We start from the raw sequence: 11,687 nt of genomic DNA, 5'->3' as shown, positions 1-11,687 counted from the left end.
TGCTTTCATGCCCAGGTAGCTTGAATACAGGTCTCTTTCAGTGATCTAGAGCACATCATAAATAATAACACTTTGCCCCTTATATAAAGACAATATTGCTGATTTTTCAACACAGTGTTTTTTTTTTTTTCCTTTGGCCACAAAGCTGGTGGGATCTTAGTTTCCCCACCAGGTATTGAACCCGGGCCACAGCAGGGAAAGTGCCGGGTCCTAACCACTAGACCCCCTGGGAACTCCCCCAAACATTTTTTTAAGTAATTATATTACTCCCTTCTCCCCCAGAAGTGGGCAGAAAAGGCATTTTTCATCTCCTTTTACTGGTGAGGAAAAACAAGATCAGAGGTGTTAAGTGCTATGAACCTAGTGCCCCGATCTCCTGTCCCCAGTTTGGGGCTCTCTGCTAGCCTCTGCTCCTCCTTTCTCATGACCCTTCCCTCCTCATTTGACCCTCACCAGAAATACTTTTAATCCTTTTGGGAGACAAGCCCAGCTACACAATGGGACACATTACCTTCACACAGTCAGAAGATTTGGATGGTTCCCCAAGTAGAGCTGGAAATATTAGAAGTAAAATGAATTGAAAGCAAAGTAGCCATCTGACAGAAGTTGCTTTTTCCCGTCTACATTTTAGGGCCTCAAGTATTATTCCATTGATTTGTTGAACATTCCACATAGGCATACAATCTGGCAAATCTCTTAACTTATACCCGAGATCCCTGCCCAAATTTTACCAAAGAGCCAGGGCGGACATAGTGTTTTTTTCTGTATAGAGCCTTCTGTTATGGGGACTGGGATATATAGAAGCAGGGACTAAGCAAAGGACTCAGTGGGTAGTTGGAGAAGGACATGTCCAGATGACGACCTGTTAGCGGCGGTTGTTGTCGTGGAGATCTGTGATAGCAGCAAGAACACAAGCACACTGAAGAGGTGGAGAGAGGAAGCCTCACACTCCTGTGCCTTTGAGGCAGGACAGGATGGGGTATATGAATGTGAGGAGTCACAGTAGATCTGCAGAGAGTCCAGCTGATTAGGGGAATATTTGTCTTCCAGCCTTGGCTTTTCTTGAGTACTGGCCCCTGGGAACCAGTGGAGTAATCCTGAATATAGTTACTATATTTCACGCTACAGAATTTTCTGAGTAGATAGCCCCTTTTTCAAGAAAGATCTTTTTCACATTTTGTTGTTGCCAGTCATAGGCTTAAGTGTGGGTTTCTTTTTCTCCTAAGTGGCACTCAAACTTTGACTGATTCCTAATTTCGTTGGCTGTGGACTGACAAAAGGCTGTCCCATCAGTCTTCAATGATCAAAAGCAGTCCCTTCTTTTTTGACAGATGAAGAAACATCTATAGAGAATGCAGGAGGATCGTTGATGAAGGTGTTACAAGCCCAGAAGAAAAACAACAGCACCGAGCTGACTATTGAGTCAGAGAGGATGTCCTCACATAACAGTGCTGTTAGCTTGTCAGGCTTCCTGAATGAGCAGCTGGACTTTAATAATAAAAGTGATATTATCAGTACACTAAATTACATACTGCCTTATATCTCAGAGGGAAATCTAGGAGATGTGGAATCAACATTATTACCATTCATTCAACTTCTTTTCTCAAATACACAAGATGGAGATATGCCGCTGGGCCTTTTGAAAAACAGTACAAGGAGCCCTTCTGTTAAACCTGTACCCAACCATTCAACTAATAAAAACAAATTGAAGGAACTCCATTTTGTGGAAAATTTGTTAGATGCAGAAACTCAAGAAAAAATTGATGAGGTTAAAAAGGAAGAAAAACCTGCCACGCCTACGTGTTCCAACCTTTTAAGTGCCATGTTTACACGCTACATCTTCAAAAGAAATTAGAAACTGCCCAACCACAGAAAGACAGCCTAGCAAAGATTGAGAGTACAGAGGAAAAGCTGCTGAGAGTGAACAAGGTCCTCAAGGGGCATACAGAAAATGCACCTCAAAGCAGTGGGAGATGAGAGCGTCAGGAGGAAACAGAATGCCCAGCCATCTGTGGCGAACACTGCCAAAGAATGAAAGCTCAGGAGGCCATCCCCAAGAAAGCTGAAACAGCTTCTCATGGTGCAGAGGCCCAGGAAGCTGGTGGGAAAGTCCTCCAATGCAGAGTCTTCATTCATAAAGGAACACAAGGCCGCAGGCTCCTCTTCTCTGAAACCGTACTTCAAGGGCAAGCCTTGTGCCTCCATCCCGCCAAAATCGCCATCTGAGGTTAAAAGCAAATCAAAAGACTTATCCAACACTATTCATGTTTTCGAAGATGCAAAGGCAAGTGTTAGAAATATTAAGGACTTTGAATTGATCTCACATTCTGGAAAAAAAATACATCTTCCATAAAATTAGGTCTCATCGGGTCCACAGAAAACCCAAAGTTAAAAGGAGTCGAGGGGCTTCCCTGGTGGCACAGTGGTTGGGAGTCCGCCTGCCGATGCAGGAGACACGGGTTCGTGTCCTGGTCCGGGAAGATCCCACATGGCGTGGAGCGGCTGGGCCCGTGAGTCATGGCCTCTGAGCCTGTGTGTCCGGAGCCTGTGCTCCGCAACGGGAGAGGCCACAACGGTGAGAGGCCTGTGTACCACAAAAAAAAAAAAAAAAAAAAAAAAAAAAAAAAGGGTGTCGAAAGTTCAGAAAGAAAAGTTCACTTGATAGAATGATGCTTGCAAGCCCTCCGTTCTCTGTCGTGAGGAGTCTCATAAATTCCCCTCCATGAGAGGCTGTTTCATCTTCAGGAGAAGTGACTTCTCAGGAAAATCCTTTTCCAGAATTATTTTCTCTTTCAGACCCTTCTGCAGAAAACACTACTTCAGAAAACAATACTGCACAAAATGTTTCTGAAGGAATTATTTCTACAGGAAACGCTACTCTGCCAGGAGGAACCGGCCCTGGAAACACTACCCATAGGAACGTCTCCACTGCACATTCTACTGTTGCTGCAGACAACAGTATGCCAGCTGTTCAACACAACAACAAAACACAGTGGGAGCACCACAACATGGTCACTGAATTATCCTCTAAGCCCACAGGCTTCACTTTCCCAGGGCTCGCATCCCCGGGTGATCAAGTTGAAACTCAGCTAAACCAGCAGCTCTGGTCCCTCATCCCCAACAATGACGTGCAAAGGCTCATTTCTCATGTTATCCAGACTTTGAAAATAGACTGCTCGGACACCCACGTGCAGCTGGCCTGTGCCAACCTCATCTCTAGAACAGGCCTCCTGATGAAGCTTCTCAGCAAGCAACAAGAAGTAAATGTGTCCAAAGCGGAATGGGATATGGACCAGTGGAAAGCTGACAACTATATCAGTGAGAGCACAGAAGCCCAGAGTGAGCAGAAAGAGCAGGAGTCAAGTGAGGTGAGGATAACCCCTGACACATGGGACTTGGACTTTTACTCAGTTTAGGACATGCCATTAACGTGCCCAAGCGGGAATACCATGGGCTCCTAGTCAGTATCTTATCTTCAGCCATGAAACGGGCTAAGACAGTGATCTCCAACTTTGCTCATTGAGAGAGTGTGTCACTATTCCTAGGGTAGACGCGAAAAGGACATAACACAAGATAAATAAATTGTAGATAGATTGTAGAAGAAAATGCTAATGATAAGACTAATAACATTAAATTTGGCTTGTTCTTATAGAAGCTACTCACCTGAAAGGATTGGGTTTCATAGTAGTTTAAGAATAGTTAGCTATCGTTTAGAATAGGATTAAGAATCATAAGTTTTCATCCCTTCTATCTCCTTGTTTTTAAAAATTGTTATATATATTTTTTAGCTCCCAAAAGAAGTTCCAGGTTATGACTATAACAACAAACTCCTCTTGGCAGTATCTGTACCTGTAGTAGTGACGATTTGTGTTACAATTCTCTGTCTCATTGAGGTAAGGACAAGAATTAATTCAGATTCAGAACCCAGAAACTGAGAATCAAATCCACCTTTCCACCTGCTACTACTTGATTCTTCCCTTTAGCCATGAGGACTGACATACACTTTGTTCTTTTAATGAAAAGTATATTCCCAGGATGTTTTTTTGTGTGTGTGTTTTTTTTTTTTTTTTTTTTTGTCTACGTTGGGTCTTCATTGCGGTGCATGGGCTTCTTACTGAGGTGGCATCTCTTGTTGTGGAGTACGGGCTGCAGATGCATGGGCTCAGGAGTTGTGGCACACTGACTTAGTTGCTCCGCAGCATGTGGGACCTCCCCAGGCCTGGGATCGAACCTGTGTTCCCTGTGCTGGCAGGCGGATCCTTAACCATTGCACCACCAGGGAAGTCCCCACAGGATTTTTAAAAGGAACTTCACTCCCAGGAGATCCCTATGGAATTGGATCCATGATAACAAGCTATTGGACTATTTTGACAAGTGAAGTTTATAAGAAGGCCAGAGTTGACATGATAGTACATTTTCTTCAACTCAAAAAAGTATGCTGATTTGATGTACTCACCAGTCCACTCTCATTCTACTGTTGATTTCTTTCCTTCTTGGCTGAAGTGATGAGAGATATAGGATCTCCATACTCAAGGAGCTATCAGTCACCCTGGGAGGGCTGAAAGGACATGCCTAAAAGACAAAAGTGTGATCTCGTCAATTCCTCAGGTTTACTTAGCAGCTTTCTTCTCCAGTGTATTAGGAATTGTGTAGATAGGTTCCATTAAAACACTGCAAGTAAAATCTTGCAGCAGGCTACCCTAAAATATTTATAGTAGCCTATTCCTGGAGCTAGCCTGTTTACCTTTTGTTCAGTTACATAGTGGTTTATTCCTTTTCCCAGCAGGCAGTTGCTAACATGAAAAGAGTGATTTTAATAGGCTGACAGTCTTGATTCTACCCTACCACTCCACATTACTTTAGTTATCTTTTCTCCTGTAATGGCAGCCCTCCATTCCAGCCAAAGCAGCTCCTCACTATACGCTAGTTACACCATACCCATTCCTACTTTTGTCTGTGCCTTTGTCCATCTAAAATTCCTTTATTTTGCTTTGCCTGTGGAACTCCTCTATGAATCTCTGAAAAGCCAACTGAAGTTCAGATATCTTTCTCTGTAAAGCCTTCCCTGAATACTCCAGCCCTCCTGATCCTAGTCCTGTGAGGTTTGTCACCATTTCTTAGGGGCCATAGCAAAGCAGTCCCCTCCCCTCAGAACTCACCAAAGTGGTAAGCAGTTTTTTGAAAGGCAGCCCCCCAAGAGAGAACCACCAAGGTTAGCACATCATGGAGCTGAGCAGAGATGTGTAAGGACCAATGGCTTCCTGGCCTATCACACTTGAATAAAACCTGACATGATGTACTAACTTCTAAAGAGAAATGTGTCTATCTGCAGGAGGGTTGGTCACTCGTGAAAGCATAGAAAAGGTGAGGAGAGACCAACATGGGCAGTGCCCATCCTCACATTGCCCAAGAGTAGAGATGGCACCTTAGGCAGCATAACTGAAGAGTCAGGCCCACTAGCCAGGCTGCCTGTTGAGGAGATGGATGGATCCAGTTACCTCAGGCCTTCCCATTAAAGTCTGGATTCAGCTGATTCCTTTTCTAATTCTGTTCTCACCAAGTAGCCTTCGATTCTGTGATTGTGCTTTAGTGTGCCACGGAGGCCTGTCCCCACAGAAGGTAATTCTCTGATTGTGTAGACACAGATGCCCTGTGTGTAGAACAGATGTATTTCTCATTGTCAAGTAATAATTTGGCATTCTGATGTTTGATCAATCCTGTGCTATTGCTAAAGTGAGACTGCCACAACAGGAAGACGTGAGTTCTCTCTTGGTGAGGAAGAGTATGATTTCTGAGCCTAGGGGGCTGGGGACTAGCTTGCTAGTCATTGGCCATTGCCCAGACTGTACCCTCTACATCTCAGGTGGCATATGGCCTTTGGCATTTTTAGAATTTCTGTAAAGTCCCCTTTTTATTGTTTTTAACTTCTTGCATTTGTTTTGTTTTGTTTTGTTTTGTTTGGGCCTATGTGACCTTAGTTCCCCAAATAGGGATTGGACCTGTACGCTCGGCAGTGAAAGCGAGGAGTCCTAACCGTTATTTCCTCTCCCCACATATACGATAAGGTTTTGGAGGACAGGGGCCATGCAGGGTTCTTCCTATGGTAGACAATAATGGTGTTCAACGGAAGAGAGATGAGGCGTTATGTCAATTCCACAGTGAGGAAAAATTCAACCGAATATTTATTTGAAGTAGGATAGAGTCCAGCAATAGACCCCTGTGTTCTTAAGACTTTTGAAATGTCATGTTTTAATATTGCAATCAGCGGAAGAAAATGAATAAACGGTGATAGAATAGCTGCCTAACTATTTGGGGGGTAAATAGCAGATCCCCATGTTTCATCTTAAATAAACATATATCCATAAATGTGAAAAAAGACCACATAAAGGTATTAGAAGAAAATAAAAGCAATATTTCTATAATCTTCTGGTGGGAAAGAGCCTTCAGAGCCTGATGCCACAAGCAGAGTCTTTGCTATATTCCACCATCTTGTCTGTGACACCAGCTTAGCACTGATTCATGCCAAGTGTAAGATGAAGAGTTTTCCATATACTGTCTGATTTAAAGCCCACAGTCCTGTGAGGATGATATTACTATCCCTCCTTCATAGATGAAGGAGATCAGTGTAAGGCCCCAGCGGCCAAACCAAAAGCAGAAGGCAGTTTCACCCGACTGCAAAGCTGGTGCTCCCTACTCCACTCTTTTGTCTTGTCTCCTTAGAGACAAAACCACTGGAAATATTCGAAACACTGAAATTCAATGAAAGCCAGTATTTCTTTACCATAAAGAATTTTTGTTTGTTTGTTTCGAAGTGGTGGGGTTTGGCCATGCTGTGCAGCTTGCAGGATCTTAGTTCCTTGACAAGGGATTGAACCTCGGGCCACAGCAGTGAAAGAGCCAAGCCCTAACCACTGGACACCAGGGAACTCCCAAGAGTTTTGTAAGTCAACAAGAAGAAGACAAACAGCCCAGGGGAAAAGGGGGCAAGGGCTGTGAAGAGTAGGAGGTGTGTTGACAGTCTGCCACCATATCTGCCTGTCGTCTGCTCATGGCTCATGTGGGGTGGGTTTTGTTAGCCAGGCCTTTGTCACCTCGTGACGTAAAAATCATCTCTAATATTTTCTTCAAGTACTTTTATAATCTGTCCAGAATTTGTTGTATTTATTTGTGTGGTTGAGGTAAGGGATCTAACTTTTTCCTCCTACATGAAGATCTGATTCTTTTCAAATCTTTCACTGAATGGTTTATTTTTTCTTCCCTGGTCTAATATGCTATCTTCATCAGGATGCTGTCCTGTGATCCAGTTATCTTGTCCTGTACCAGTATTAACATCACACTGCTTAATTCCAGTTGCTCTATAATATATTTTATATCTGGTATGGCAAGGTCCTACTCTTTGACCTTCTTTTGCATACATTTCATAACTATTCTTACATATATTCTCTACCAAATGTCAGCTGGCCAGGTTTTATTTAAAAATTATTTTGGCTATAAATGGATTGCATTGAATTTTTAGTTTCATGTGAAGGGAATTGACCTCTTTACAACATTCTAGGAGGATGGTATCTCATGCCATGTAAGTACTTCTTAATGTCCTTCAAAAAAGTTTTAATATTTTCATCACATAGGTCTTACAAATTTGTGGTTAAATTTATTCCTAGGTACTTTATGCATTTTTATTGATATAGTAAATTGGGTGTTTCTTCTGTTTTTTAGTTAGTTAGTTGTGTTATATGGGAAAGCTATTGAGGCTAATATGTTGATCTCTTGATTTTGTATGGAGCCATCTTACTCATGTTACCTCCAATAAAATTTCAGTTGATTCTTTTAGTCTTTTTAGGTTCCTTGTTTCATATGCAAATATGTTTGTCTCTTCTTTCCAATACTTCTGTTTTTCTTATCGTACTGATTAAGACCTCCTCCACAATGCTCAATAGTAGCAGTAATGACTGGGCATCCTACTGTTGTTCTTGACTTTAAAACAATGCTTAGGTTTCTGCCAGATACTTTTATTTTCTTTTCCTACTTCTAAGAGTTTTTATTAGGAATTATCTGTTGAACGTTATCTAAAACAGTCAATAAAATATATCGCCAGCTGCATGCAAGACCCTAAGTTAGGTACTGTGGAAGAGTCAAAGGATTATTAAACAGGGTAGAATTCCTTTCCTTGAAAGAGTTATCATCTTACTGGCTAGATAAGATTTAAAGTAAAAAGGAATGAATAAGGATTTGGAAATAGTTGTAATGGATAATCATGATCCTGTTTTCTTTCAAGACAGATTTCTTCTCATAGAATTGCAAAAGAGGAAGATAGAAAAAGAAGCCGAAGGTAAATATTGGTCTTTGAAAGCAGAATTTTACAACTAGAGGAGAACTTAGAACTCATCTATTTCAATTTCCTCACCAAAGGCAGGAAGAACGCTTAATTACCCTAATAGTTTACCCTAGTTTATTTATCAGCAGAAGTAGCTCCCGAGCCCAAGCTGAGTTAGAACAGGACTGGCACACATTCATCTGCTTGCACCAGTCCTTTAAGGAAAGAGGGTGGACGGGGAGAGGTTTTGGTTGTACCTGTTCCTGCTGGGCTGATGCCTGGCTCCCAGGCATCAGGCCAGGCCAGAGGCCTTCTAGGAGGCTCTGGGGTAGGGAGGGCCACATGGTTGGGGATTTAGGGGCTGGCCTCACTCAAAGCTGACGAAAGGGAGAACATATGAGTCCCTTCTGGAAAGTGGCAAGAAAACTTCCCTTCTCATCCTACTGTTTTTCAGGCCCCTACTCTCTATTCCCTTTATCCAAACCTCGTAGAATTTTAACCGGGAGAAACTTTAGACAGTAGTTTGTCTCTTCCTTTTGTAATAAGGAACTGGAGAAAGAGAAAGGGAAAATATCTTGCCCCATGTTCATACTGCTAGTGATTACCAAGAAGAAGATGGTCCCTTTCCACTGAGGACTTCTCTACTGATCACACACCGTGCTTGGGCTGTGAGCTAAGTTTTATGTCACAGTTGAGTAGACACATACTATACGGACATAAGTAGTTTCTGAAGCAAACTTATTGTGCACTGTGATTTTTTTCTATTCTGTTTGTATTCGAAAAGAGTATTTTGTGCTTCCCTGCTGGTCACAGCCTTTAAAATGCTTCCACAATTCACTGACACCTGAGTGACAGCCTGCAGAGTGAAAGTCAGAGAGCTATAGATGACTTTGCTCGTTGGGTTCAGGTGTTTACTTGGTGTGATTCAACTTATAGGATAGAGCAGCCAGGAAAATAAAATCACCTTCTCCCCACACCCACACCCCCAGCAAATGCTGCATGTGCAACTAAGTCCGAAGCCGACTGGTGTGAAGCGCGTCTAAGGGAGTAACAAGTTTCTGCCCAGTGCCATTGTGCAGTGTTTTCACTGCACGAGGGCAGTTGGCCAAGGGCAAAGAAAGGTGAACGGGGCTGAAAATCCTGCCTATGCTCCATGCTAAGCCACGTACAAATGTCTCTCCAGAGACACTTGGGGTCCATTTTGGACAGACACAGAGAACTTCTGGAAGGCCAGCATGCATGCAATGATTTTCATGATCCTGGGTCTGTGGTGATTTTGCTCATTGTGATTATGGGCTGAGGTACCCATTTAGTCCTAATGAAAGCAGAGATAACACATTGTGCGAGAGATGAAAAGTGACATGTAACACTAACTGTGTGTGTTTTCCTCCAAGGGGCTTTTTTTGATTTCTGCTGCGTAAGAGAAGCTCAGGGGAAAGTGAGAGTCAGGTAGATGTGAGGAGGATAAAATACTGTGGCCAGAGAAAGCAGGGGAGATGCAGAATTAATATTTCCCTTTCTGTGTTCTAGGAGGGCTTTTTCGGGAGAAGGCGGCCACTTTGGCTTAGGGATATGTATAGGCCTCTCAGCGCCACACGCAAGGAAAACATGGCACAAAAGCTACACGACAGGGAGTCTTCTGATGAGGATGAGATATTTCTGCATCCCAGCAGGAGGCCCAAACTCGTCATTCAGAGCTCACTGAGGAGGCTGAATCTTTACCTAGCAGGAGGGCCCTGCTCAGCATCCACAGACCCCTGAGGACGTTGAATCTTTTTCACCCCAGGCAGAGGCCCAGGCTCAGCATCCAGAGCCCACTGAAGTGGTAGAACCACCTCCACTTCCGCAGGAGGCTCCATCTCAGCCTTCAGAGGCCCCTGAGGAACTAGAAACTACAAGTCCTCAGGAGGCCCTCACCCAGCCTTTGGAGACACTTTAGGAGGTTGTAGTTCGACTAGAAGCTCATCAAGTGGTAAATGAAACTCAGCAGTCAAACTTGTACAATGGCACTGTTAAATCTCTGGATCTGGCACTTACCATAACTGCACAGGTCACTAAAGAGGTTGAACCTTCTCCAGTCCAGGAGGAGACCCCCATCTCAGCCTCCAGAGCGCCCTGAGGCGATTGAACCTACTCCAGTCCAGCAGGAGGCCCCATCTCAGCCTCCAGAGCACCCTGAGGAGATTGATCCTTCTCTACTCCATCAAGAGGCTCCAAGTGAGTCTCCAGCTTTCCCTACTGAGTATGTACTTCAAATTCCAGTGACTGATGAGGTAGCATCTCTACCTGGCGTTCAGCGTCACGCTCATTCAAACTTGCCCGGTGTTCCACTTCCACCTCTGGATGTGGAATTTACCATCAATCCAGAGGCCACTACGGAAGCTGAGTTTCCTACAGCTCAGCAGGAGGCCCTGGCTCCACCTCTTGAGCATCCTGAGGAGACAGGATCTTCTCCAACCCAACAAGAGACCACAGCTAGGCCTCCAGAGCCTCCTAGAGAGGATGAGCCTTCAAGGGAGCAGTAGCAGCCAGCTCAGCCTTCTGAGCCTCCTGGGGAAGTTGAACCTTCTCCAACCCAGCAGGAGCCCACAGGTCAGCCTCCAGAGCCTCTTGTGGAAGCTGAGCCTTCTCCAAGTGAACAGGAACAACCGACTCAGCCTTCTGAGCCTACAGAGCCTCCTGAGAAGGTGAAAGCAGCAACCCAGCAGGAGACCCCAGCTCAGCTTTCAGAGTCTTTTGGAGAAGCTGAAACTTCTGCAACCCACGAGGAAGCCTCAGCTCAGTCTCTAGAGCCTCCTAATGAGGCAGAATCTTCTCCAACCCAGCAGGAGATCCCAGCTCTGTCTCCTCCGGAGATAGGACCTTCTGCAACCCTGCAGGAGCAACCAGCTCAGCCTCCAGAGCCTTCTTCAGGGGAGGTGGAACCTTCTCCAACTCAACAGGAACAGCCAGCTCAACCTCCAGAGCATCATGAAATGACAGTTTCACCTCCAAGTCACCCTCATGCTCAGCATTCAAAGTTATCCAGTGTCGCTGTCAAACCTGCAGATGTGGAGCTTCCCATCACAAAAGAACCCACTCCAGAGGTGGGACCTTCTCCAAATCAGCACAAGCCTTCAGCTCAGCCCTCAGTGCCCCTTACTAATGCAGAATTTTCTACAACCCAGCATGAGGCCCCCACGCTGCCTTCACAGCCACCTGAGGAGTTTGAACTTTTGCCAGTTCAACAGGAGGCTCCAGCCCAATCTCCAGAAGCCGGTATACATAATAAACCTTCAGTACAAGAGGAGACCCCAGCTCAGTATCCAGAGCATCCTGGAGAAGAAGTTATTCCTGCCACAAGCCATCAGGAGGCTCCAGATCAGCATCCACA

At 44.4% G+C, this 11,687-nt stretch overlaps 1 protein-coding gene across 1 annotated transcript; it reads left to right on the top strand.

The window, feature by feature from the left end:
* Positions 1–1,700: 1,700 nt before the first annotated feature.
* Positions 1,701–10,019, top strand: LOC307067919 (uncharacterized protein; the record flags this gene model as incomplete). Its single annotated transcript, XM_079725541.1, has 3 exons — positions 1,701–3,368; positions 8,280–8,329; positions 9,845–10,019. The coding sequence occupies exons 1-3, from the start codon at positions 2,961–2,963 to the stop codon at positions 10,017–10,019; spliced, it is 633 nt and encodes a 210-aa protein (XP_079581667.1). The 5' UTR covers positions 1,701–2,960.
* Between the last annotated feature and the right edge of the window lie 1,668 nt (positions 10,020–11,687).

The sequence above is a fragment of the Hyperoodon ampullatus genome, assembly GCF_949752795.1.
Source record: "Hyperoodon ampullatus genome assembly, chromosome: 19".
Lineage (NCBI taxonomy): Eukaryota > Metazoa > Chordata > Mammalia > Artiodactyla > Ziphiidae > Hyperoodon > Hyperoodon ampullatus.
Note: the sequence above shows the minus strand (reverse complement) of the source record. Positions and strands in the feature narration are given on the sequence as shown.